Consider the following 26,709-nt stretch of genomic DNA (forward strand, 5'->3'; position numbering starts at 1 on the left):
CACAAGGAAGAGAAAAATAAAGGATGTCTCAAGGGTAATAGGGTTTTGGTGATTGAAGATTTTTATCGATTTTGAGGTCAGAATTGACGTGGATTTTGTTAGAGGCTGGTACGGTGATGGACGGGGCGTTCGGTTAACCCACTTGTGTCTTTATTGTTTACGGAACGTCATATTAAGACATGGTCACTCTAAATTAATGTGCTTTATAATATAGAGCTTAAACTAAAGTACTAAATAAAAAGACGCCAAGGGGGTTCTGAGAAGGGTATGTGGCCCACTGTGCATGGATTATTCAGTGCTTACTGGATTGTTTTAAACGGGACCTTTCATTCAAAGACATCCAAGATCAAGAATACGCTTAATAAATTACTCAGGCATTAGAAGTATTCAAACTAAAGACCTTTCCATGGCCAGAGCTATGGTAATACTAGGAAGCCATAGTCTTAACTAAATCTGAACTATTAAACAAGCGGCCCCATATATACTCACATAGAAGTCCCAAAAACTAAACGGAGTTCTCAAATTGCTTTCCCTTCTATATAATTCAGAGAGGGGACATAAATTGGCATGAACGCCTGTAACATACTGTAGCCCACGGGGCACACTAAGCCCTCATATATTACCTCACCAAACCATCCCAGGGCACTAGCCGTTGAAAGGGATTTCCGGTAAGAACGTATATGTCTCTCTAAATGAATTTTATCAACAGAAAACTCTCAACCTCTCTTGTTCTGCCCAGCTCCCACCTCTGGCCCACCGCACTGAAGGCATTTTGCAACCAAAAGCCACACTGCAGAGTCCATTAGCGATGCCCTCCTGAGAACAAGGCGCCTTAATTCTCCAAATACCCCAATAAACCGATTATCGATGACTTTAAAAAACCTTTTCTTGGAACGTCACTCTTCCCCACCGGAACTGCCCTCTGATGACTTTCACTATTCCTCTGATTGGACAATGACCAGGTACTACAAGTCTTAGAGACATCGTAGAACCAACACTGCCATATTAACAGAAACACAGGCCCCTCAGAAGACCTTCCTAGCCAAACCAATCTCCACAATTCCAGCCGACTCTTCTGGCTTCTCCAGCCTTGTGCGGCTACTTTCGCAACCATTCCATTGGACATTTGCAACCAACCAGTAGTCCACCAAACCCTCACAAACAGCCATAAACAAGTGGATCAAAAACAACAAGTTCTTTCTTCCTCCCCCTAAAACCTCTCCAAACAGCTTTTCCCTCTTTCACAACCTCCTTGCCCTCCTTTTGTGTAATATCTCTGGCAAACAGTGTTCCCATAATGCACGATAATGCGACTGACTCCACTACGCATGTATGATCTACTACTACTTCTTACCTAGCCATATCCACATTCACTACCACTATTCAACATGAAGAGCCCTACACCGCGTGGCAGAGGCCAGCTTAAGGACAAAGACGACCTTGACCGTATTGCGTCTCCTAACGCTAGGCTTGTTTCTGGAAGAAGAGTCAACAGAGAGAAGGAACCTTTGCTCCAGCGCCTGAGTGATATGGAGCAGGGCAACTCGTCGTCGCTGCACCTCAAGGCTGCTAGGAGACCTATTGACGCTGAATTACTCAGTCTTAGATCTCATCCTGGCGAAACATCAACTCTGATGGACCAGTCGTATAGTATTGACGTCCCGCCTAGACGTGGGGAGAGAGTCCTACAACACCAGGGGTCGCTGATATCTGAGTACACGCCAGCATTGAGACACAACCAGCCCAAGTTTTCCGTTTTGCTTCCTTACTACCTTCCCATTTTGTCGTGGATCCACGAGTACTCGTTCTCTCACTTTGTGGGGGACCTTATAGGTGGTGTCTCGTTAGCGCTGTTCCAGATCCCGCTTGCTATTTCATATTCTATCTCGTTGGCTAAACTGCCGATCACTACGGGTTTGTACTCGTTGGGTATTTCCCCGTTGATATACTGTATCTTTGGCTCTGTTCCCCAGATGATTGTGGGTCCAGAAGCTCCCATTTCGTTGATCGTGGGCCAGGCAGTGGAACCGCTCTTGCACCACGCTAAGAAGAAGAACATCGACCCAGTTATTTATATCTGTGCTATCACTTTTGTCAGTGGTGCTACTTTGCTTGGTTTTGGGATTGCCAGGTTTGGGTTCCTTGATAATGTGCTTTGTGAGAGTCTCTTGAAGGGATTCATTTGTGGTGTGGGTATTGTCATGATTATCAACTCCTCCATTTCAATGCTTGGCCTTAATGGTATCTTGGACGACGTAATAAACGATCTGGACGACATGGACATTCACTCGCCTTTTGACAAGGTGCGTTTCTTGATGTACCACTATAAGGATTCTCATGCCTTGACGATGAAGGTTAGTTTCGTTGCCTTCTTTGGCGTCATGGCTATTCGTATCTTCAAGTCTCGTGCCTCAAAGTCCCAGTCCCCTAGATGGAGGCTCGCTATCTACATCCCGGAGATTTTGATAGTTGTGCTTGTATCTACTATCTTGTGTATGAAGTTCCGCTGGAACCGCATGGGTCTTGATATAGTTGGAGCTCTTGAAGATGTTACCAACGATATCCATCTTTATCATCCATTCTCTGAAAAGATGTGGCCTTTGATGCGCCAATTAAGTTCGTCTGGCTTCACCTGTGCCATGCTTGGTTTCTTCGAATCAACTACAGCTTCAAAGTCCTTGGGCTCAAGATACGACTTGCCAATTTCTTCAAACCGTGAGCTTGTTGCTTTGGGTGCAATCAATATTGCAGGTTCATTCTTGGGTGCGTTACCAGCCTTTGGAGGCTACGGCAGATCAAAGGTAAATGCCATTTCAGCAAAGACGACTGTTTCTGGAGCAATCATGGGTTTAATATCATTGGCAACCCTCAGCTCTGTGCTTGAGTACTTGCATTATATCCCCAAGAGCACCCTTAGCGTTATCACAGCCGTTATTGGTATTTCTCTTATCACTGAGGTTCCAAAAGAGCTCTACTTCCACTGGATCAGTAAAGGATATGATGAGCTAATAACCTTCTTTATAACCGTCTTGACGACGCTCTTTTTTTCAATGGAAGCTGGTATAGCAGTCGGTTTGATCTATTCATTACTCAGAGTTATTCGCAATTCGGCGGAATCTAGAATTCAAATCTTGGGTCGGGTTCCCGGTACCAATACCTTCCTCGATGCTGACCTTCATCTGCAAGCTTTTGACGATGGCTTCGAGGACTATATTCCACCAAAGAATGATGACGAGAACCCTGGAATCCCTCAGCTCAACTTATTCACAGATAACTTCAGACCGCTTAATTTTCAAGCACTTGAAGAGATTGAAGGATGCTTGATTATTCGAATCCCCGAGCCCTTAACATTCACTAATGCCAGTGATTTACGAGCTCGACTCAAACGTGTGGAGATGTATGGTTCCGTCAAGGCGCATCCTGCTCTGAAAAGAAGCAGAGACAAATCCATGACCAAGTATATGATCTTTGATTTAGAGGATATGATTTACTTGGACTCGTCCGCCGCCAATATTCTCAAGACTTGGCTTGCTGCGCATCAAGATAAAGGCATTCGCTCATTCTTTGTGAGGGTGACGAAGACACCAAAGTTGAGAAAGAGACTCAAGAACACGGGCATCAAAGACATTCTTACACATAATCTCAACTCAATGAGGTATAAAGAAATCCAAGACCGGTCCTCGCTTTCTCATAACCCTAGTCTGGAGACCAATGTTGACGATTTTTCCATGAGCGAGTCCGAAGCTGATGAAATAAGACCGATTACGGAAAAGCCAGGCTCGCCATACTTTGAACACATTCGTTCAGCACTCAAACTCATTGACGCATATGAGCAACTCGAACTTTCAGGCTTTTCTGAAGTTGTTTAGTCCACCTTTTGGCCTGGTGGCTGCAAATCAGTACACGTGATGAAAGTGTTGATATTCCTCTACATCGTGTTGGAGCGCGTTTCAAGAAACATCTCGAACCGCCTTAGTATTTATTCATAATGACAGAAAATCCTAATCAGCAGCAGCTCGATATCAAAGACGAGTATGAGCTCTGGAGAAAGAACTGTAAATACATGTATGAGTTCATCAACGAGACTGCTCTTACATGGCCTTCCCTCACAGTGCAATGGTTACCTAAGCTGGAAACATCAGACGTGATTAACGCCAAGTTGTTGCTTGGAACCCATACATCTGGCGAAGCCCAGGACCACTTGAAAGTTGCTTCCACACAATTGCCAATCAAAGGCTCCGATAAAAAGATCTCCTCGAAGATCAAGATTACACAGAAGGTTGAGTGTTCAAGTGAGGTCAACAGAGCCCGTTACAAGCCACAGAACCCTGATGTAATTGCTACAATTAATGGTGGAGGCGAACTTGACTTTTACAACTTGGCTAACAATGAAAAGTTTGGCCATGTTTCTCCTCACACCGAGAACGGTTATGGTTTGTCATGGAACAGCTTCAAGGACAATTATTTGCTTTCCTCTTCGGATGACCATTCCGTGGCGTTGACTAACGTTGGCGATCTCGATAAGAACGGCGGTCTCGTGCACAAATTCCAGAACCATAGCGATATTGTGAATGATGTCAAGTGGCACCACTTCGATGAGAACTTATTCGGATCTGTATCTGATGATAAGCTGTTGCTACTATTCGATATTCGTACTCCAGAAAAGGCCGTGCATACCTTCCACAACGAGGATTCCAAGGGTATTAACTCGCTTTCGTTCTCGCCCTTTTCTCGTAACTTGCTTGCGCTTGGTAATACCAACTCCAATATCAACCTTTTGGATTTGAGAAAAATCTCCAAGTCTAGCACTCCACTTCACACAATGATGGGCCATGGCGACGCCATCACAAGTCTTGAGTTCTCTCCACACAAAGACGGTATTATTGCCTCGGGTTCCCAGGACAGAAGAGTTATTCTTTGGGATTTGGCCAAGATTGGAGAGGAACAGACACAAGAAGATGCCGAAGATGGATGTCCAGAGATCTTTATGATGCACGCAGGTCACACTGGCGGTGTCACTGACCTCAGTTGGTGTCCATTTGACGACTGGACGCTTGCCTCCGTTGCTGATGATAACATTGTACACTTATGGGAAGTCAGTCTGTCCTTGGTGAAAGACACACCAGCTGCTCCTAAAGACAACGAGCTCGAGTAAATAAGCAGCAGCTCAAAGCACTTTGTTGCTACAAGAACTACGAAAAATTGTCGTTTCAAAAAATCGACATTTTTTTTTTCTTATCTTCACAGAGCAAGTGTCATTGACCAGACTTACTGCATCATGGTGCGTCAGCCTGTTGTGGCTCTGGTGAGTACTCACTACGGACAGAAATATCTCATCCCATCCGATATATGCTTTCTAAAAGCCTCCCTGTCATAGTCAATGGTAAACAAATACCAAAGCTAATTCCATCTACCTTTATTAAAATTCTCTAAATTCAGAGCTCCCCTACATTGCTTCCATCTTGTGACCCGTACCAGTACGGCTCCGTGATAGATTTTCAGCCTCGCACTACCCAGTGTTAGATCTCAGTGAGTACTCGTCAATTCCCAGTTTGCCTCTCTAAAGCCCATCCTACTTCCGCCGAAAGCTAGCTTTATTATGTCCGATTTCCCGCCGAACTTGTCCATTCGTCCTTTGACGGTGGAGGACCTCGATAAATGTGTTCTGCTCGAGAACAAGGGCTTTCCCGAAGATGAGAGAGCTGACAGAGAAAAGTTGCAATACAGACTAATTGCTTGCCCTGAACTATGTTCCGGCTTGTTTATCAGGGAGTATGGTGTCAAGTACAATGCCATCAACTTGCCTGAAGTTGCAGAGAAATTGAACGCTGAGAATGCTTCCAAGAAGGATTCTGACGATAAGGTTGAAGCCAACAACAAGGCTCTGAAAGACCTGGACCAGGAGAACGATGAGGAGGACTACCAGAGCTTGCCTGTTAAGCTGTCTGTGGTTAAGGAGGTGTTGATTGGTCACATTACCGCTACCAAGACCCCCACCGAGAAGTTGACCGAGGGAGCCATGGAATTGCCAAGCGAAGAGGACAAGGACGCTGGCCATGTCGAATACGCTCGTAACGTTGCCATTCACGGCTTGGTGATTGACCCAGAGTGGAGAGGTAAGAACTTGGGTACTTTGTTGATGCATGACTATATCCAGAAGTTGTCCAACCAGGACTTGGGCAGCAAGGTTATTATTGTGGCACACAAGGAGTTGATCCCATTCTACGAGAAGATTGGTTTTGAGTACCACGGTGCTAGCGACATTAAGCACGGCAGCGAGACGTGGTACGACTTGTCTATTGACTTGGTCCCACAGGAGGAGGAGTAATCGACACTAGGAACTCAAGAGACGTGTTCCAATTTTTTATCATAACACATTTGCAACACTGGGCTTCCGCCGGTCCCCAGCCTCCGGCCCTATCTAGAAATACTGATATGTATCACGACTGACTCTCTCTTCCAACCTACGTAAGTGCGCGCAATGGCATAACTGAAAGTATTGATAGTACATCACCAACTCATAATGTTCCAGGTACCGGGGCCTATAAAGACTCTTTTCGATACATTTCCACTAAAATCGTACCCTCCTATATTCAGTGAACAAAGTGATGAAGGTTTTGTTTACTTTGGCCTAAAAGAACCTTCCAAATCGGATTCTTCAAAGTTCACTTTAGGCGTTCATGGATTGGCCCAGATAGAAGGCAAAACGCTCCCGACAGATCCCTTTTCATTGGCTGACTGTCTTATTCTTTGTCATCGCCATGGTCTTTTTATTCCCAAAGACGAGAAGAAGTCTCCTTACGGCATGGTAACGTTATCATACGAAGCATCACCAACCAACGAATTGCCCATTTTGGTTGAACAAACGAAAGATACTGCCAATGTGGTGAAATCACATGAGATTCAGGATTCTATTACGAAGAAAAACTTCAGTGGCAGTGTCATTGAGCTTCTTATCAATCTGTTTCTAGATGATCTCAATGACTTGTGGATACTTATACTTCTTTCGGATGTTGCCAATTCTAATAGAACAAGGTTAACTAAGATTTTTGGCTTTTTAAAGGAAGCAGATGGCAATGAGTACCTTGAAAGTCTTCTTATAAGTCGTCTTCTAAACGATATTCCAGGGTGGAATTCCTTTAAGGCCAAGTACCCACTGCTTTTCCACAGAAATAGATTCCATGCTGCAGCCAGAAGCAAAGATATCAAGGACGCTTACTACAAGTCCAGTTCTGATGCTTTGCAGAAACTTCTTTTCGAGAAAATGTGCCAGTTTGAAAGAAACTTGCCTTTAATTTGGAACTACGTTAAGGAAAGCGAAAAGAGTGAGTCAGTGACCATTCTTGAGCTTAAAACCGCTGCATTTGTGTTCATCATTGACCAATTCGTTAGCGAAGGGACTCATATTGGAAGAATGATTGCAAAGGATGCCTATGTGGACATAGTTAAGGAGAGTCGAAGCGTGGTCCTCGAACGTTTCTCGTAAACATCAATGGGTATTCTACATTAATCCTGTTCTCATTATATCATTGTAAATAGAATGAATGACTACTGGATGGCAAGAGAATTGACGTTGCTCGTCAACAAAGAGGAGACGTTCTCCTCGATCACCTTCTCTGACGTTTCCGACAAATGCTTCTTTGGATCTTGCTTACCGACATAGCGCGTCTTTAGCTGTTCTTCCAGCAACTCTTTTTCTTCAGCAACACGTTCGTTGTATAATTTGGCAATCTTCACCAAACTCTGGATATTCTCTAGGTTCTCATGGTCAGCATGGTTGTAGTCAGCCATCTCCAAGCCGCTTTGCCACGACTTCTTGTGCAAGTTCATAAGCATGTTCGTTTCGTACAGCGTCTTGTGGTAGTCGATGTTCAACGAGTAGTAGTGCCTGTTCAAGCCGTGAATAAGAGCCTGAATCGATGGTTTGTTTAAGTGACCGACGTTAGAAGTAGATTGACGTGGTTCCTGGCCTCTCATCAATGTAGTGGCGTCAATGGTACGGAAAGCATCAATCACGACCTTACCCTTGACAGACTGGATAGGATCCACAACCACAGCAACAGCTCTCTTGTTCAACTGCTCAAAACTCTGCTGTGTGTTAACATCAACGGACGAAAGCCAGCATCCGAAACCAGGATGGGAATGGTACCATCCCACGACCATCTGGTCTCTGCCTGTCTGTCTCAACATATCCATCATCTTAGTCTGGAAAACATCGTCCACAGCCTCCACAGACACACCAGTTCCCGACTGGGGCATGGCAAACACATCTATAACGTGAATAGTGAAGTCATCCACGAACTCACCAAGCATTAAACCCATCACTTCCATGGGCACACCGGCACGGCCATGTTTAAGCATCTTCAACAATGCCAATGAAGAAATGTAGACTGTTTCGGCATTATCGATTGCAGGTGCATCGTTCATTGCTGCCCCTCCTTGCACGAGGCCATTGCTACCTCCGAGCAATCTTTGTAATCTTTCCATGGTGTAGTTGATTTAGTTGATGTTGGTGGCTCACTGTTCGCATTGATAGTGGCAAGCCGGTGTGTGCACTACTGGAGTTGTACCAGATCTAGGAAGATGGAAGAAATGGAGCTAGGAAGAGTGAAAAATGGATTTTGAGTGAGTGTTGGGGGATGATTGTCTTTGGTGGAAGTGAAGAAGCTTGAGGAAATACAAGTTGGGAGTGTTTGGGCGGGAAAGAGAGGGTATATGTGGAAAGGTTGAGCTCAATGTGTGGATCTAGGGAGGTTCAGATTGGCTATAAAAATAGGTCTGTTTTAAGGGAGTCTTGGTCTAAACTTACTCTTTTGAATTGTTCAAGTCCATTTATAGGAAATTCCTTTTGATGCTTAATGTTAAGTGGTGTGAGTGCTGGAAGTGCTTCTTAGTCAGATTTCGCAACCATAAAAAGTGGTAGTACTAATGGTAGTACAAGGACAACAGTCTTTGGCAAAGTGGAAGGAAAAATAAGGCAAAAAAGGATGAAGTTTTCTATTAAAGACTTTTATCTTTATACTATAAAAGAGCATATTAACTTTCAAAAAATTGTATAATTCGTCATTTTGTATCTACACTGGTAGTACTCGAAATGGCTGCAAACTAGATCTGGAAGTATGCTAAGGAAGTAACACTTTGAGGAACTCTTGGTGATTATATACTGTGAGTAGGCTCTTCAACCTCGAGACTCGTCAACATAGGAAATTCAAGGAATTTATTGAAAAGAGTACTTGTTTTGTTTCATCTCCATAGCCTTTCATGCCTAGAGTAAATGGGCCTTCCACAGTTCACACTCTGTGTCCTCCGCCAGCACAAGTACCCAAACAAGCACCATCTTCCATGTACTTCTCTTTAAAACCACCAGAATTCGTATACGCCGTCATAAACTTACCAAATACCAAATTACAGACAACTACATGTTCTTCAGCGAATACATCCATGAAGCCTCAGCTTAGTCCATACAGAGCACCAGTAGCTGAGGAAGACATCCACCAATGTCCCGACACCTCCCCTACTTCCAACCCCCCACCACTATCCACCAAACCCAACCAACCCAACCATCTTCCATCTTCAACTCCCCCATAATTTCCCTTAATATCCCATGCCTCCATTTCTTAGCCTTCCTTCTTCTTCTCCAAAATGCCCTGGCATTCGCAGCCAGTGCCATTCACCACAAAAACCTGCCTTACCAAAAAACCATCTCAAATCCCCAGATCTCCCCCATCTCCTTCTCCTGCCCCCAAAAAATCACCCCTAAACTATAACGGCTTCCCCTGCCCCACAAAATCTGCCTTTAAATTGTACCAGTGCCGTGCACCAAGACAAGAAAAAGTGCCGTACAACAAAAATCTGCCATATATAGTGCGGCACTCTTGCCAGTTGCAAAATCTCCATCTATAACCAACTATGAGCACCGAAGGACCAGCTAGTTTGAAGGGCCACAAGTACCCGGCCAGAGAGCATAATGCTCGTGTTTTGAAACACTTTAAACAGAAGAAGCAGCTTAAGCTGGCTGAAAAGCTTGCGTTTTTTATGAGCGGTGAGGACTTGGAGCTTTGGCAGTACTCCGACCAGACAAAGCCTATTCGTCAGAACAGATACTTTTTCTACTTGTCTGGAGTGGAGATTCCTGGTTCCCATGTGTTGTATGACGCTGCCAACGATAAGTTGACGTTGATCCTTCCAGACATTGACTACGACGATGTGATGTGGTCTGGCTTGCCATTACTGCCTGAAGATGCCTTGAAGAAGTTTGATGTGGATGAAGTCAAGTACGCTACTGACCTTGAAAAGATCGTGGGTGGTCTTAAAGGATACACCATTCACACCACTGACCACAACAAGTACAATGCTCGTGTGCATCTGTTCTTGACTGAACAGGACCCAGACTTCTTCCATGCCTTGGACGAGTCCAGACTCATCAAGGACTGGTACGAGATTGAATTGATGAGACACGCTTCTTTCATCACCGACAAGTGCCACCTTGCTGTTATGTCTGCTACGCCAATTGAAACTAACGAGACCCATATCCATGCTGAGTTCATGTACCATGCTCTTAGACAAGGCTCCAAGTACCAGTCCTACGACCCTATCTGTTGCTCTGGTCCAAACTGTTCCACCTTGCACTATGTCAAGAACGATGACGAAATTGAGAACAAGAGATCTGTGCTCATAGACGCTGGTGCTGAATGGAGCTGCTACGCTTCTGACGTTACCAGATGTTTCCCTATCAACGGTGACTGGACCGAGGAGCACCTTACCATCTATAACCTTGTCTTGGACATGCAGCGCAAGACCATGGACATGATCAAGCCTGGTGCTCGTTGGGACGATATCCATTTGACTGCCCACAGAGTCATGATCAAGGAGTTCATCAGATTGGGTATTTTCAAGGACTACCCAGAGCAAGAGATCTTCGATTCGAGCATCTCTGCTCGTTTCTTCCCACACGGTCTTGGTCACGTCTTGGGTATGGACACTCACGATGTCGGTGGACGTCCTAACTACGACGACCCAGATCCAAAGTTGAGATACTTGAGATTGCGTCGTACTCTTAAGGAAGGTATGGTGCTTACCGATGAGCCAGGTGTGTACTTCTCTCCATTCTTGTTGAAGGATGTGCTTGAGGACCCAGAGAAGGTGAAATACATCAACACTGATGTTCTCGACAAGTACTACTCTATTGGTGGTGTCAGAATTGAGGATGACTTGCTTATCACCAAGGACGGTTTCGAGAACTTCACCAAGATCACTTCTGACCCACACGAGATCTCTAAGATCATCAAGGAGAGCACCGCTCAGGGTAAGGACAGATTCCACAATGTGATTTAAGGGATATGGACGGCAAAAGGCCGTATGTGAATAGTAAGACGATACGTTGGAGACTCTGATTGTAGGTACCGAATGGCTGCGAAATTGAAGATCTGGAATGATAACCAGCTCTGGGCTCATCCAATGGCATTTCCAACCAGTAAATGTCTGGAGGGCAATGTTTAAGAACACATACAACTATATATGAGCTTGACATTGTGAACTCTTCCCATTTCGTAGAACCCCGACTGGTCCGTATTTTGGGGAACTGCGATTCCATGTTTCACTATATGCGACAAGCAAGGACCATTTTTCCCCACACAAACACCCTAAAACCATTAAGTAAAGAACTATTAAGGCCCTTACAACTTCATTTTAGACAACTAACAAAACCACACCTTCCTTCTTGCCTTCCCTTCACCGATTCAGCTATCTACCCTTGTGTGGTGTACGGATGTGCCTGCAACCTACACCTCCCAGGTAACCCTTATATCCATTGCTCCCCCAGTTTGTGCTTTCAGCGAGACAACAACACAAAACATGGACGAAAACTACGACGTCATTGTCCTCGGCACTGGTCTTACCGAGTGTGTTCTTTCTGGTCTTTTGTCTGTGGATGGCAAGAAAGTGCTCCACATTGACAAGCAGGACTTCTATGGTGGTGAACTGGCTTCATTGAACTTGCTGCAATTGTACAGTAAGTTCAAGCCTTCTGCCCAGAAACCAGAGACTATTACCGGTAGAGACAGAGACTGGTGTGTCGATTTGATTCCCAAGTTTTTGATGGCCAATGGTGAGTTGGCCAACATTCTTGTACACACAGATGTGACCAAGTACATGGAGTTCAAGCAGATTGGCGGCAGTTACGTGTACAGATCTGGCAGAATCAGTAAGGTTCCATCTAACGAAGTCGAGGCATTGAAGTCGTCTTTGATGGGTATCTTTGAGAAGAGAAGAATGAAGAGATTCCTTGAGTTCGTCGCCAACTACGACGATAACGTGGCCTCCACCCACCAGGGTTTGGACTTGGACAAGAACACCATGAACGAGGTGTTTACCCACTTCGGGTTAGAAAGAGGTACTAAGGACTTCATTGGCCATGCAATGGCTTTGTGGGCTAACGACGACTACCTTAATGAGGTTGCCAGACCTTCTTATGAGAGAATCCTTCTCTACGTCCAGTCCGTCGCCAAGTACGGTAAGTCGCCATACATTTACCCATTGTACGGTTTGGGCGAATTGCCACAGGGTTTCGCCAGATTATCTGCCATTTACGGTGGTACTTACATGTTGGACACGCCTATTGACGAGGTGTTGTACGACGATGACAAGAAATTCGCCGGTGTGAAGACCAAGGAGGGTGTCGCTAAGGCTCCAATCGTCATTGCCGACCCTACTTACTTCCCTGAGCGTGTCAAGAAGACTGGCCAGAAGGTTATCAGAGCCATGTGCATTATGGATCACCCAGTTCCTAATACTCACGACTTGGACTCTGTTCAAATCATCATCCCACAGAACCAGGTCGGCAGACAAAACGACATTTACATAGCCGTCTTGTCTGATGTCCACTGTGTTGTTCCAAAGGGCTACTACTTGGCCATTGTTTCCACAATTGTGGAGACCGCTACCCCACACGTTGAGTTGGAGCCTGCCTTCAAGCTTTTGGGCTCCCGTCTTGACACCTTGATGGGCCTTGCAGAGTTGTATGAGCCACAAGATGACGGCAGCGAGAACAGCATCTACCTTTCCAAGAGTTACGACGCTTCCTCCCATTTCGAGTCTGCCACCGACGACATCAAGGATCTCTACTTCCGTGTCACTGGTAAGCCATTGGTTTTGGAGAACCGTGCTGCCGACCGTGACTTCGAACACGACGAGTAAACCATTAAGAGTACATTATATACGTTCATGCTACAGAATTTAGATGAGATAACCTTGCTATTGTAGAATCATAGTGTCTATCTATCCATAGGCTTGATGTGCTTTTCGATCTCCAGCTCACTCAAGAACTGTGTTTCGATGTCGCCTATAACCAATGCATTCTTGCTCAAGTCAATGCTGCACTTATGTCTTTTAAGCATATCCAAGCCGAAAAGGCAGTCGACATTGCAATCCAAAACAGTAAACGAGCAAGGAATATCGGCGTTCGAGTCACCAATACTCACTGGGGCACTGTGGATTCTACCCTTGGATGTCTGCTTACCCACACCTCTAGCTTCAGTGATATACCTCGTATCAATCAAGTTAGACAACCCACACTTTTCAGCGATCTCAGAAGAAATAATCGTATGAGCAGCTCCAGAATCCACCAAAGCATAAATACTCGTACCCTTAATCCTAAGCTTAATGTACAACATGCTAACAGGAACAAACGATTCTGGTGATATGTCAGCAGCCAATTGCAAGTTCTCGTCTATCTGCTGCTGTCTGATAATCTCCATGATTCTTGCCTGGTTTGCTGGATCATCTGGATCAGCTTCAAGTCTTCGAAGCTCGTCTTCGTTTCTTCTGGTGGGATTCTGCATGGCCTGGGCTGTTTGAAGAAACGCCTCTCTGAACTGAGTAGGGTTGTTAATTGAAGAGTGCAATCCTGGATTGATTGATCTCATCTGTTCCAAAGCCATAGGGTTCAGAAGTGCTTGTAATCTCATACCTTCAATTGTAGAATCAAGTTGTGGGTTCTGGTCAAACGAGGTTGGCTGGTTCGTGTTTTGAGTGTTTGGAGAAGAAGAAGCCTGTTGGGGCATTGGAGTCTGTGAGCTCTGAGACCTTTGGGATAAAGCTATCAAGTCATCATCTTGAATTCCACTTTCTTCGAGGGTTTTTTTCGAATCCACAAGGGCTTTGGAGTTATGGATCAAGGTTTGTGAGCTGGGAGGTATATTGGTCTCCACTTCAAGGTAGGCTTTCAAATCTTCGATAGTAAGACTGCTGGGGAAGTCTATGGCCAAAATATCGCCATTATTGGAGTTGGAGATGGTGAGTTTCATTCTACAAGGACGTATCAGGTGGAGTAGGTAAAGTCCGGGGTGTTGATATTAGTGATACATAGGGCACTGCGAAATTGCCACTGCCGCACGACTAAGCAGCAAGGCAAAGCTAACGGCAAGGAAGCTTCTGGAAGCATTTTCGTATCTTTTGAAGATGTTTCAGACGATTTGTTTGGGTATTCCCCAGGGATACGGTCGAGTGCTTTGGGGTACTTGAAGCTAAGCCTTGGTTCTGCTGGCGTTGTTTCCCCTCGATGAACACGTCTCCAATGGCATCTTACAAGATCCTGAAAACTTCATTCATGGAGCGTCTGGAGAAGCCAAAGGCTGGCCTCGGCCGTCCATGCCTCTAAATTAAAATACACGTCAAGCTTATAACGATGGGCTCAACATGGCGATCTGGGAGCCGTTCAACAACATACGCTTAATCTTCTTACCCTGGTTACCGTCGCCATCGATTTCAGTGGCCTCTTCCAACACGACGTTGACGAAATCGTCAAAGCCAACGAGCTTACCGGTAAACTCCTTGTTGTTGGTGAGGAGAATCTTGATGTCAGTGCCAATGGCGCGATCAATGACCTCCAAAGGCAAAACAGTGTCCTTCTTGGTGGAGTCTTCCGTGGAAATGTCGGTGGAGGTTTGAGTATTTTCTTCTGACATCTTCTTTCTGTAAGGGCCTTGTGGGTGTAGCTCTTTCAACTAGTCAAGCTTTAATTTTTTCCTCGCTGAAGTGAAAAAGCTCACCAGTACACCACACATGTTGGTAACACTAGGAGACCTAGGAAGCAGTCAATGGCTTCTCCAATTCTTTGGTATTTCCAGGGGCTTTCTTGACGGCAACCTTCGCTGGCTCACCCTTCGAAGATCTCTTCACCTTCCAGCCGTCGTAATCAATAAGCGCTTGCATACAACCCCACTCTGTGATCTTATTTTGCAACCAAACCAAGTTGACGGGCTTGGTCAAGAAGTCATTGCAGCCTGCTGTCAAAGCATTCTTTCTATCGACCGAGGAGTTGGAAGAGGCTGTAAGAGCCACGATAATAACTGGAGAACGGAAGACGCTGAGGTCTAGTTTCTCGTCTTCCTTCAAACTTTGGCCATTCAGCTTGGAGAGTTCATGCTGGGCAAATACACCGATTCTGTTTACCTTCTCTAAGTAACGAATCTCTTTTGTAGCTTCAATTCCAGACTTTACCGGAAGCTGGATATCCATTAGAACAAGATGGAATCCACCTTTTCTCCATTTATCGATGGCCTCTTGACCATTCTTAGCAATCTGGTATCTAATCTTGTGTTTTCTCAAGAAAGCGCCCAAAATGGCCTGATTAATGGCGTTATCTTCCACCACCAAAACGAGAAGGGACGGAAGAACTCTTTCGAATGTGGAGGTTGGTTTGGCATCTCTTACGTCTGCTGGAGCTAGCCCGTCACGGCCATTTGAAGATTTAGACGGCGTACCTGGAGCGCTCTTGCCGCTATCAGATCTTTTTGGCTTGACTTCTGTTGGAAGCTCATGAGCGCCGCTAGCTGAACGAGAAAGCTCCTGGCTTGTCTTGCGGGAAGTGGCATTAGCTCTTTCTTCCAAATCTGAAGACGAGTCACCAGCTTCCTTATTGACTCCAATACTGGTGACGTTCGTAGAATCAGACAACGACTTGCCGTGGCCCGACGCTGGGAAATTCTTGTTGACCATATTCTCATCCAAAGAATAACGTTTGAGATGACTTTGCTCTCCCAAGGTAAAGTTTTTCGGTAGAAGCAACACCGCTTGGCCATTGTTCTTCGTCATATGGTTAACGTTGGCCATAGAAGGCAGTTGTGGAGGATTAGAGTGCGATCTCTTATGGACGTTGACAGCTCCATTAACAGGAGATAGACGATGGTGTGAAAGAGATGGAGACACGGACGTGTTCTTAGTGATGGTATTAGCATTCACTTGGAATGCGTGCTGCGGTTTAGGATGATGGTAGTTGTTCATAAGAACATTCGTTGGCGAAGTACCACGAGCAGGAGGGATAATGCCTCCTTCCATGGAGCTAGATATCCTGTGGCCCTGGGGGAAATCAAGAGGCCGCAGATTAAATCTATCGGGAACATCCACAAACCCATATGGCATTGACGGTTGTCTTTGAGCAGCAACAATATTGAGTGCCTCTCCCATGTGCATGGATCCTCCAAAGTACTCATCTAAGATATCCCATATGTTCTGGTCAGGCTCCAACACCACAATCGACCCGCCAAATGTGGAGGCTGCTGGTAACGAAGGCAGCCGACTGGTTGCAATACCACTTCCACTATTCAGACTATTGGACTCTTCTTGTTCCAGCACGATTCTATTAAGCGAACTCTGTTTAGGTTTATGTTTCTTCACTGGCTCGTCGGGCACCTTGAGATGAATCTGAAGGTCAGCAGGGTCAAACTGACGCGCTAGCGTTGTAGGATATTTGTATGTGATGGCAAGTTTGAGGTCATCCACCAAGTCTTGAGGCCCCATCATGAGCGTTGTAGGGGGACCGTCTTCCTTCTTCACCCATACTCTCTTGGTTGCGGGTGATTGGGTTGGGGGATTTCCCCAACTGCGCTGTCGTGAATGTGACGTATTAGGACTGTGGCCCTGGTGGTATTGAGTATACGTTTTAGGCATAGGAGTATTAAGGGGAGGGTGGTTGTAGAGTAAGGACTGGGGGAAAGAGCTTATTTCTACGCCAGGGACCGGGATTGAAGGTTGATAGTAGTATGCAGGCCAGTTAGGGTCCCCGTAGAGATGCCGTAGTTTTGGCCGTCTTATTTAACGATGGACGCTGCTGAAGACATTTGAAAGTGGGTTGGGGCATTGGTGCTTGGTGAATGGAGATATCATGGTTGTCGTGTGAATGACTAGGCTCGTAAAAGTCCTCTTACAGACACCATTTTCGCAATCACGGAAGTCCACCCGAGACCCCGAATTTACTTTTTGAGGAAAAGAAGCCGATAATCTCGAGCATTTGGTCTCTGGTATCGATATTCCGTTTTCCGATGGCCGAGGGAAGCCGTGAAAGTAAACGAAAGCGACGAGAACCGAGGATGAACCTTATCTCGCACCAAATGGCAGCCTAACGATAGCAAAAACATGTCGAACGGCCACTTCCAAAAGCGAGTGAAGAAAGTTACCTTGCGTGATTACTGCTTATCGTCTTGGACTCTTTCCACCTTCACGACGTCGTCATCCTCATCATCTTCATCATCCCAAGTAAACTCCTCGTCATCGTCATCATCATCCTCGCCAGCCTCTTCAGTGGTTTTCTCCTTCTTGGTAAGAAGTTCCTTTCTCTTCTGCTCGCTGGCTCTGATGTCGTCTTCTAATTTAAAGTATCTGTACCAGAAGGTATCGTACGAGAGCTCGACGGGCACGAGCTTATGCATAAGCTTCTCCAAGGTATCAGGGTATTGCTTGAGCAAATCAGCAATCTCAGTAGTTTTAGCCTCAACGTCAAACTTCTCCTTTTCTGATGCATCGTCCTTGGAATCGTCCAAGAGAAGCGATTCAGTGGTGTGCAATTTGAAGAGCTCACTGTCGAACCTAGTAGACCCGTAGTTTCCGCCAGGAAATTTAGGATTGGTGAAAAGAGTTTCTGGCTCTTTAGATTCCTGTGGTGGAGTTTCCTCCTTGGGCTCCACAGAAACAATGCTGGAGAAGAAGGACGAGAACTGGCTCACGTACTTACCCGCTGCTTTTTCCACGTACTCCAAACCAGAGTCCAAAGAATCCAAAGCCGAGTTCGCCTGAGTTGATAAGCTGCCGAAATCAATCTTCTTCTCGAGTCCCCTGACCTGTTCTCCTATCTCTTTGAGCTGGGCATCCACAGACTGGACATTGTCCTGGACGATTTTGCTGTTATTGATGTTTTCCTTGGCTGTGTTAAGCTGAGCGACCAACGACGCTTTCTTCTCGTCAAGCTTAAGCTTCTCCTGGATGTCCAGAGCATTTTTAGATGCATTGGTCCACAAGGACTGGAACTTAGCCTCAACCGTAGAATATGCCTGGTCAATCTCACCTTCAAGACGGTGAATCACCTCTTCGGTCTTTTCGTTGGAAGGCACGGGTTTCTCTGTATCGGTCTGGCCCTCCTGGGTAACAATAGGGTCTGCTAAGTCCATTGTGGATGCTATAGTGTTCTTCTGTTAGGAAGTGTAGGGGGCCTATTCCCCAGGTTCAGGTTCAGGGTAGTGGTGCGAGTGAGCGCGCGTGACTCTGCGCACGTGCAAAATAAACAGTATATGCTGGAAATCTATCTAAGCACAGTTGAAGCTACTTACCAGTGCTTTCACTTTTTCCCCCACGGCATGTCGTTACTTAAGATACGGAATGCTCTTTTCGTGGCGGAAACAAGATACTTGGCGGCGCAAAAGTATGTTTTCCAAAACCCAATTCCGAAATTCGACATTGAGGCCCCCGGTACCGGCGCCGGTAAAGCTTTCTATGCTATCACTGGACCGCAAAAGCTGAACTTCTTGAATGTAGTGGCTGCAAAATACATTCCAGAACCGCCGCTTGGCAGAGTGTACCCACAGTTTAATGATCTACACCGCAGTGACCAGATCCAGCATCTTAACTTTAAGGAGAACTCTGGTCTTGATAAGGTCCATATGGCTGCAAGATATGAGTCATATTCATACAAGGGCAAGCTAGAGATGTCAGACGATGTCAATTCGGTGATCAACTACGTAACTGGAGCCAACAATTACAACAGTAACACTGTGGTTTCCAAGAACGACGGATATGTGGATAAACTTTGTGAATATTTCAACCTCAACCACTTGCGCAATAAGTGGATCAACAGCCTCAGCAATGGGCAAATGAGAAGGGCCAGAATCAGCAAAGCGCTCATCAACAAACCCCGTCTTATTGTGATAGACGACCCTTTCCTTGGCCTCGACCCGAAAGCAACGGAAAAGGTGTCGGAGCTGCTAAGGCGCATTGCGTTGGAGCTCAATGCTGGAGTGGTTTTGGGGCTCCGGATCCAGGACAGTGTGCCCGAATGGGTCGATAATTTAGGCTACGCCGATGAATCCGGTTTGACAGTTTGCGGGCCCAAGACCACCGCTAGTCAGGCTATTGTTGAAAAGCACAAAGACGTTCTCGAGTTACACAAAACGAAGCAAGCTGAAAGTGCCAAAATTGCGTTTAGGGAAGTTGCGCCTGAAACGTTGAACACCACCACGGTGGATCCCATAGTAGAGTTCAAGAATGCTTTCGTAAGATACCGGGGCTTGGACGTATTAAAAGATTTTACGTGGGGCATTGAGCGAGGCTCACGTTGGCGCATTTTGGGAGAGAACGGGCTGGGGAAAACCACCATTCTCTCCCTCATCACCGCCGACCATCCACAGCTGTGGAGGTCTGTGATTTCAATTGATGGCACGTTGCGCAAAACAGGGCAAGGTGTAAGTTACTTTGATGTGAATAACCGGATCGGCATCTCATCTCCCGAGCTCCATGCCACAGTTCCGCCTCGAGCAATAGCCCACGACGTGGTGTACAATGGGTTAGTGAGGGATATAGGGAATCTGAACTTCAAGTTCATTTACAAGCATCAGCAGGAACTCCCTAAGGAAGCGCAAAAGTTGGTGGAAACGTTTGCGCCAGAGTTGGCCCAGGTTGAAAATAAGCGATTCTACGAATTGACTGTATCCCAGCAGAAGCTTGTGCTTTTCCTCCGAGCCGCCATCAAGAACCCAGACATTTTAATTCTTGATGAGGCCTTCTCATGTATGGACGATGAAGCCGTTATGAACAAATGCCATGATTACATTGCCCAAGAGATGCCCCAGACAACTGTCTTAGCCATTGGGCATATTGACTGGGAAGTACCTGCGCACGAGCATGTAATTAAGCTTCATGGAGACCAGCAGAGAGGATACAGTTTTGCTACCAGGGTAGCGGCAGCGGAAGCGGGCTAAACAGCACCCCCAGCAGAAGCGAAAAATCGAAAAATATACGCAATGCCAACGGCTAAAACTAATTCTGCCGGATCCCTTGTCCTTGTCCCTTTTCCTTTTCCTATTTCGTTTTTTTTTTTCGCTTACGAATGCCATTCTTTGTTTTGCGCAAAAATCACCCATGCTTCTACTTTCTCATGAGCATATGTTGAGGATTCATTTTTTCGCAGCCACTGTTACTCACAACCACCATGAGGCACAGTGAAGTTCAAAGAACGGAAGCAATAAACGCAATTTTTCTTTTCACGTTTTCCGGGCCCATTTCCCACAACCCCTGTGGCCATCTGCCCCTTGGCCTTCCCCCCAATTCTGTGGTATATAAAGATGGCCATTTCCCACCCTTCTGGCTTCTTTCTTCTTCTTTTTTCTCTACCCTCCAGAACAGACCTTCACGAAGAAACCTTCTTCCTCCCCAAGAACCCCTATTTTTTTTGTGTTTCGGTACAAAAAATTTACTAGTCTGTCCCGCGAGCGTCTAAGAAAAAGTGCACCTAAAGCGTGCCCGAATTGCACCTAACCCAAAAGTCGCACCAAAATTTTACTCGCAATACTGTCTACTTTAAGCCTTTGCTTGTTGTGCTTCTTCTTTTCTTTTTTCTCCTACAATTGCTCACCACAGCTCACCAGATCTTCAAGAATCATCATCAACAACGCCTTGAGGAAGCTTACCAAGCCTACTAGGTAGAGAAATAAAGAACGAAGAACGCCAGCATTCAAATCCCCCTCAGGCTTTCCACTTTCCCTATTTCACTGTTTGGCTCTCGGTCCTATTGGAAACAACCGCAGCCTTCAAGTGAAACTACGCGGCCTCCGTGTCTCCCCTTTTCCAATTAAAACAACCCTGTTGTGATGTCGGAAAATATCCCGGATGCTCCTATCGACAATAGGTCCGATGAGGTTAAAGCTGACCTTGAGTTTGGCAGATTGACCTCCAAGGACCACTTGTTTGTCTCAAAACATCCCATCGGTGAACCGCTTCCGACTCCTATCGATGACGAGCCTCCTTTGGTCATCCACTTGGCTACGTTCGTCAGTTACTTGATATTGATCTTGATTGGCCATATCCGTGACTTTTTCGGTAAAATCTTCAAGCCTGAAGACTATGCTGACTTGGTTGAGAAGGATGGCTATGCCCCATGGTACGACGGCTTTGAGAACTTCTACGTGCGTCGTTTGAAGTTAAGAATCGATGATTGTTTTGCTAGACCCGTTCATGGTGTTCCAGGTAGATATATCAAGTGTTTCGAACGTGAGAAGAAGGGTAAGACATACACCTACTCTGGCGAGTCCAGAGAGTGTTTGAACTTGTCTTCTTACAACTACTTGGGTTTTGCCCAGTCTAAAGGTGTCTGCACTGACTACGCTACCAACATTCTTGAAAAATACGGTGCTTCTTCTTGTGGTCCTAGAAATGCCATCGGTACCACTGACTTACACAGAGAGTGTGAGCTGGTGGTTGCTGAGTTCGTTGGCAAGGAAGATGCCATTGTTGTTTCCCAAGGTTACGGTACCAACGCCAGTTTGTTCGCTTCTTTGGTTGACGCTTCTTGTCTTGTCATCAGTGACTCGCTTAACCACGCATCCATCAGATTCGGTATCCGTATTTCTGGTGCTTCCGTGAAAGTCTTTGAGCACAACGACATGGCTGACTTGGAGAAGTTGATCAGAAACCAGATTGCCCAGGGCCAGCCTAGAACTCACCGGCCATGGAAGAAGATTATCATTGCAGTTGAAGGTCTTTACTCTATGGAAGGTAACATGGTTAACTTGCCTCGCGTTGTTGAATTGAAGAACAAGTACAAGTGTTACCTCTTCGTTGACGAAGCCCACTCCATCGGTGCCCTTGGCCCTCACGGTAGAGGTGTTTGTGACTACTTTTCTGTTTCTCCTTCGCAGGTTGATATCTTGATGGGTACTTTGACCAAGTCCTTCGGTGCTACCGGTGGTTACGTTGCTGCCGACAAGTGGGTCATTGACAAAATGAGATTAAGCTACTTCAACTCTTCCTTCGGTGAGGCTGTGCCACCACCAGTGTTGGGCCAAATTGTCTCTTCTTTGCAAATCATCAACGGTACATTGAACCCTGGTGAAGGTGAAGAGCGTTTGAAGAGAATTGCTTTCAACTCTCGTTACCTCAGACTCGGATTGAAGAAGCTTGGTTTTATTGTTTACGGTGCTGATGACTCTCCAGTGATTCCATTGTTGTTGTACTTGCCAGCCAAGATGCCTGCTCTTTCTAGATTGCTTTACAATGAGAAGATCGCTGTCGTTGTTGTGGGTTACCCAGCTACCCCAATTGCTACCGCCAGAGCTAGATTGTGTGTTAGTTCAGCATTGACCAAAGAAGACTTGGATTACGTTTTAGACAAGTTCAGTGATGTGGGTGACATTTTGCAGTTGAAGTACAGTAGTGGCATTGCCGGTGGTTCTCGCGAACCCGGTGTCGCTCCTCGCTTGGACATCAAGGAAGTACTTGACACTAATGTGGAAGACAGCAAACTTCCAAGATTATTCTAGAGACTTTTGCTCCATCCTTCACATCGCCTATTGTCATTTAATATTCTACGTTTTCCATTCCACTTTGGTGCTTAACGTTCATGCCATGCAGTCTAATAATCGTTTAACCCTTCTCGCTGGCCCTGCATCAAAAACCTACTCATTTTATATATGAACCATGTAATTTTCAATCGACATTCACTTCGTTTTTTCATTATGCAATGGTTGAACCCGACCCACTCGTACCTCCTTTGAGATTCAGCACCGTCCAGCCACAGTTACACCGTGGCGGTTACCCTCGGCAAATCAATTTCCCCTTTTTGCTGAGTTTAAACCTCAAAACAATCATATCATTAACTCCTGAGGCGATAACTGAAGATACTGATAAAGCTCTATTCGAGTTTGCACAGCAAAGAAATATCCAGCTTGTACACCTAGAATGTGCCCAATCCGGTAAGGGTAAGAAACGTGGGGTGCCCATGGGTTATTCCACGGTTCTAGAAGCGTTGGATTACATGATCCACCTGGAGAATGCTCCCGTATATGTCCATTGCCTCAATGGAGGTCAAGTCACCAGTCTTGTCATTGCCTGTCTTCGAAAATTGCAATTCTGGTCGTCCATTGCCATATTCAACGAGTTTATCAACTTTACCACCAGCATAACATTAAATGATAGAAGCTTTGTGGATGGCTTCAGGGGCGAGATCAGCGTGCGATCCAAAAACAAGTGTGATTGGCTCTGGGAAGGCTTGAGTAAAGGCATTGTGGGCAGCCATCCTAATATCAAGGTCACCGAAACAGAGCCCGCAGGTTCATCAACCTAGACGTTTAGATTCTCTGGAAGAATAAACAGTACGCACTCTTGTTCATCACTTGGTCCACCTTGCAATCGTACAGTATTTTGGCATCGTCAAAGTAACACCATTCTTTCCTTTGTTTCAGGTCACTGGCTTTTTTAACGTATGCTGTATAGTGGCCTGTTGTTAAATTACCGTAATGGTTGACCACACCATAAAGTTTATACTTGAAAGGAGGGTCTTGATGACGCTGTGGAAATGTGGAAAGTATCTGCTGTTCCTTTGCGGTATCCATACTATGGTCTTTGCTGACATAAGTGCCGACCTGCGGCCAGTAAGATGTCAAATCGAGGGTCTCGTTCACAGGGTACTTGACAAAAGTTTCAAGCTTGTTGAAGTGTCCTGACATCAGAATCTGGAACCTCTTAAAGTTGATAATAAGAACACGAGGGAGTCTTGTGATGGAGATCTTCTTCGTCAGCTTCGTGAATCTCTTACATCTTGGACAATGCCATTTGTTATCATCGTCAAGAAGTTCCGTATCTGTGAAAAGATCCAAGCACTGTGCGAGGGTAACCACCTTGTCCCTATTGAGCCTTTCTGGAATAGGCAAAGAAAGTATAGAAAATGCATTGTATGTTGTTGATGTCATACCACATTCGAGACACTTCAACTGTGATAAGTATTGCCCTTGAAAGTAGTCCACAATCACCGAAAAGTTCAACTTAAGATATCTTTCCCATTCAATGGTCGATGCAAGTCTGACAGGAAGCATCTCCCTGGTTTTCTCTTGTTCTGTAGAAAGCTCCATGATTGCGCTCCTCTCTTCTCCATTCTCAACAGCACGTTGGTTGAGATCCTCATGCAATGAATCAAGCACAAAGTTAAGAAATTCGATACAATCCTGTTGGTCAAATGATGCAAATTGACGACCAGAGGGAACAGTGCCAATCACCTTCTTGAACTCATGTGGAGCAAAATATTTACCCACGTTGTTGAACATACTTGCCAAAAGCTTGACAAAGTTTGTGGTCAAAACTCCGCTTGTTCCCAATCTGTTTTTAGCGTTGATATGCTGACGGTAAGATTGTAGTGTCTGGTTACCGCCTTTGGTGACGTTTGGAAAGAAAAATGACGTAAGTTGTGGCGTTGCTCCTAAACATTGAAGCACGCAGTTCATGTAACAAGAGTTACCAAGGTTGGTCAAGCCAGTTGCAAAGTTTTCAAGGAATGGATTTGTTTCGGAACTACCTGTCTTCTGTACTTGTAGTTCTTGATTAGATGGCGATGTAACTTGCTTCTCCACTTTAGTCTGTGATTGTTTTGACACTGAAGGCACTGGCGATGAGGGTTTAATGCTAGGAGGAGCTTTGCGCTCTATTGGGACCGGAGCAGTGTTAGGTTTCAAAGACTCGTAACTTGGAGGCTGTCTTGGCCGTGATGACGAAAAATCTATGTCGGTCTTCCGTTGTCTATCAAGTGATGTTCGTGAGGACGTCAATGGAGGTGTCTTAGACTTGGCACTTGCGAGATAATCGCCGAAGTTCCTCACATACGCCGAATCAGACGCCTTTGCACTTCCATTGGTTGATGAGTTGCCATTGGCCTTGGGCTTTTCCAGAGAAGTGTCTGAGCTTCTTGTCAACGATCCTTCTCCAAAAGTTGAGTACCACCTTTCGAGGCCTCCGTTCAAATAAACAGGGTATTGTTGTGGCCTCGAACTCAAGTATTCTGTTTTGTACATCAAGATGTCAAAAAGGTCTTTGAAGGGGTTCTTTGATGGGATGCCCTTGGAATCTGAGTTCAAGAGCAGGAACTCTAATGCTTGGAACTTGTCATTCCCAATCCCTCCAAACCGGAGGTTGTAGGCAACTATAAGACCAAATTTCTGTCTATTCTGGAAAAGCTGAAGACTTTCTGAGTCTAAAGACAATGCCTTTTCTAAATCTTTATCGGTAGCTTGTGGCTTATCTTTAAGTAATGCTGTAACCTTGGATGGCTCGATGTTCACGACGTTCAGGAAATTGATATGACTATAGGAGTGCTCCTTCTTGCTTCTGAAGTCCAAGAGAAGAACATCATCAGCTCTCGATCGTATTAGGTGGTTAAGCTCATAGACCGATAAAGAATCCGAATACAAGAAGCCTTCAAAGGAAGACGCCACTGGAGCCTCCAGGACACCAGTTTTGAGATTGGCAAACCGCATAAGAAGTGGATCGGCAGCATCTGAATTAACCTGTTGCAGGACCGAAAGACGTTCGAGTTTCTGCTCAATTGCCGCAAACTTGGTCTTGTTGTTCTGTAGTTGTTCTGTGATCTGCTTAAGGATAGGCTTTACCTCCTGAGAAGCAGAAGTTGATAATGATGTAGCAAGGTAGACATTAGCAGCATGAGCTACAAAGGCCATGGAAACGTCACAATAACCCAAAGCATCAAACCTCTTGCTTTCATACTTGAAGATCTCAAGTAAGGTGATCTGGAATCCCAATAGATCTTTGATCTTGGAGGCACTTTTTAGGAGATTAGTTGAAAGACCCTTCAGAATCAGCCGCAGCTCCAGTAAGGAGTACGTTGTTTGAGCATCAGGTTTGCTCATCATGTGCAAAGGGGCCTCTTGTCTTAGTAATGGTTATCGATACTGATATAGGTAACGATAATGTGGTGCATGTGCACCCGTACACCCACGATATTAGGCCTCCCATGGTAGTACGTAAAGGGATGCCACTGGGTGGTAATTTGGTGAAAAAGGGTTTGAATAGGTTTCTGTGGGTCCATTAATTGGTAAACTACTTGTTATTTCTTCTTTGAAAGATGTGGGAAGCAGTTTGGCGTACCTAAGCCGTGTATGACTATTTCGCAGCCAAACAGTATAGAGAGCCATAGTTTGGACAATTGATATGTACATACATATATAAGCGTTTGTAAAGTATGTTAAGAAGAATATCAAGAGGTAATTTTCCGTTAGTTAATGCCTTTGCGTATTGAGAAACGTTGTCAATATAAGCAATAACAGATATGTGATTACAGGCTATTTATGGGTCGTACCATGCACTGTGTAGCCATAAGTTAGAGACCCAGAAAGCTGTTAATAGCCATTTATTATTTTCTTCCTTTTGTTCTAAGTTTTTCACAAT

General features: G+C 45.4%; 13 protein-coding genes across 13 annotated transcripts; 9 read left to right on the forward strand and 4 right to left on the reverse strand. All coding sequences in view use genetic code 12, as the record gives it.

Moving 5' to 3' along the window:
- Nucleotides 1-1,388: 1,388 nt before the first annotated feature.
- On the forward strand, nt 1,389-3,869 carry CXQ85_000801 (uncharacterized protein; the record flags this gene model as incomplete). The annotated part of the gene is made up of 1 exon (XM_025484535.1): nt 1,389-3,869. The coding sequence occupies one exon, from the start codon at nt 1,389-1,391 to the stop codon at nt 3,867-3,869; it is 2,481 nt and encodes an 826-aa protein (XP_025342750.1).
- A 119-nt stretch (nt 3,870-3,988) lies between these two features.
- Nucleotides 3,989-5,155, forward strand: HAT2 (Hat2p; the record flags this gene model as incomplete). Its single annotated transcript, XM_025484536.1, has 1 exon — nt 3,989-5,155. One exon carries the CDS (start codon nt 3,989-3,991, stop codon nt 5,153-5,155), a length of 1,167 nt encoding a protein of 388 aa, XP_025342751.1.
- A 444-nt stretch (nt 5,156-5,599) lies between these two features.
- Nucleotides 5,600-6,328, forward strand: CXQ85_000803 (polyamine acetyltransferase; the record flags this gene model as incomplete). The annotated part of the gene is made up of 1 exon (XM_025484537.1): nt 5,600-6,328. One exon carries the CDS (start codon nt 5,600-5,602, stop codon nt 6,326-6,328), a length of 729 nt encoding a protein of 242 aa, XP_025342752.1.
- Nucleotides 6,329-6,523: 195 nt separating this feature from the next.
- On the forward strand, nt 6,524-7,486 carry SAM35 (SAM complex subunit; the record flags this gene model as incomplete). Its single annotated transcript, XM_025484538.1, has 1 exon — nt 6,524-7,486. The coding sequence occupies one exon, from the start codon at nt 6,524-6,526 to the stop codon at nt 7,484-7,486; it is 963 nt and encodes a 320-aa protein (XP_025342753.1).
- Nucleotides 7,487-7,548: 62 nt separating this feature from the next.
- CXQ85_000805 (proteasome regulatory particle lid subunit) lies at nt 7,549-8,487 on the reverse strand (the record flags this gene model as incomplete). Its single annotated transcript, XM_025484539.1, has 1 exon — nt 7,549-8,487. One exon carries the CDS (start codon nt 8,485-8,487, stop codon nt 7,549-7,551), a length of 939 nt encoding a protein of 312 aa, XP_025342754.1.
- Nucleotides 8,488-9,909: 1,422 nt separating this feature from the next.
- On the forward strand, nt 9,910-11,334 carry CXQ85_000806 (putative Xaa-Pro dipeptidase; the record flags this gene model as incomplete). Its single annotated transcript, XM_025484540.1, has 1 exon — nt 9,910-11,334. The coding sequence occupies one exon, from the start codon at nt 9,910-9,912 to the stop codon at nt 11,332-11,334; it is 1,425 nt and encodes a 474-aa protein (XP_025342755.1).
- Nucleotides 11,335-11,853: 519 nt separating this feature from the next.
- Nucleotides 11,854-13,194, forward strand: GDI1 (Gdi1p; the record flags this gene model as incomplete). Its single annotated transcript, XM_025484541.1, has 1 exon — nt 11,854-13,194. One exon carries the CDS (start codon nt 11,854-11,856, stop codon nt 13,192-13,194), a length of 1,341 nt encoding a protein of 446 aa, XP_025342756.1.
- Nucleotides 13,195-15,081: 1,887 nt separating this feature from the next.
- Nucleotides 15,082-16,797, reverse strand: SSK1 (mitogen-activated protein kinase kinase kinase; the record flags this gene model as incomplete). Its single annotated transcript, XM_025484542.1, has 1 exon — nt 15,082-16,797. One exon carries the CDS (start codon nt 16,795-16,797, stop codon nt 15,082-15,084), a length of 1,716 nt encoding a protein of 571 aa, XP_025342757.1.
- A 665-nt stretch (nt 16,798-17,462) lies between these two features.
- Nucleotides 17,463-18,440, reverse strand: DOS2 (Dos2p; the record flags this gene model as incomplete). The annotated part of the gene is made up of 1 exon (XM_025484543.1): nt 17,463-18,440. One exon carries the CDS (start codon nt 18,438-18,440, stop codon nt 17,463-17,465), a length of 978 nt encoding a protein of 325 aa, XP_025342758.1.
- A 186-nt stretch (nt 18,441-18,626) lies between these two features.
- On the forward strand, nt 18,627-20,243 carry MODF (Modfp; the record flags this gene model as incomplete). Its single annotated transcript, XM_025484544.1, has 1 exon — nt 18,627-20,243. The coding sequence occupies one exon, from the start codon at nt 18,627-18,629 to the stop codon at nt 20,241-20,243; it is 1,617 nt and encodes a 538-aa protein (XP_025342759.1).
- An 888-nt stretch (nt 20,244-21,131) lies between these two features.
- LCB2 (serine C-palmitoyltransferase) lies at nt 21,132-22,799 on the forward strand (the record flags this gene model as incomplete). Its single annotated transcript, XM_025484545.1, has 1 exon — nt 21,132-22,799. One exon carries the CDS (start codon nt 21,132-21,134, stop codon nt 22,797-22,799), a length of 1,668 nt encoding a protein of 555 aa, XP_025342760.1.
- Nucleotides 22,800-22,999: 200 nt separating this feature from the next.
- OCA6 (protein-tyrosine-phosphatase) lies at nt 23,000-23,602 on the forward strand (the record flags this gene model as incomplete). The annotated part of the gene is made up of 1 exon (XM_025484546.1): nt 23,000-23,602. One exon carries the CDS (start codon nt 23,000-23,002, stop codon nt 23,600-23,602), a length of 603 nt encoding a protein of 200 aa, XP_025342761.1.
- Nucleotides 23,603-23,647: 45 nt separating this feature from the next.
- Nucleotides 23,648-26,171, reverse strand: DOA4 (ubiquitin-specific protease; the record flags this gene model as incomplete). Its single annotated transcript, XM_025484547.1, has 2 exons — nt 23,648-23,704; nt 23,739-26,171. The coding sequence occupies 2 exons, from the start codon at nt 26,169-26,171 to the stop codon at nt 23,648-23,650; spliced, it is 2,490 nt and encodes an 829-aa protein (XP_025342762.1).
- Between the last annotated feature and the right edge of the window lie 538 nt (nt 26,172-26,709).

The sequence above is a fragment of the Candidozyma haemuli genome (assembly GCF_002926055.2).
Source record: "Candidozyma haemuli strain B11899 chromosome Unknown A_2014730914, whole genome shotgun sequence".
Classification (NCBI taxonomy): Eukaryota; Fungi; Ascomycota; class Pichiomycetes; order Serinales; family Metschnikowiaceae; genus Candidozyma; species Candidozyma haemuli.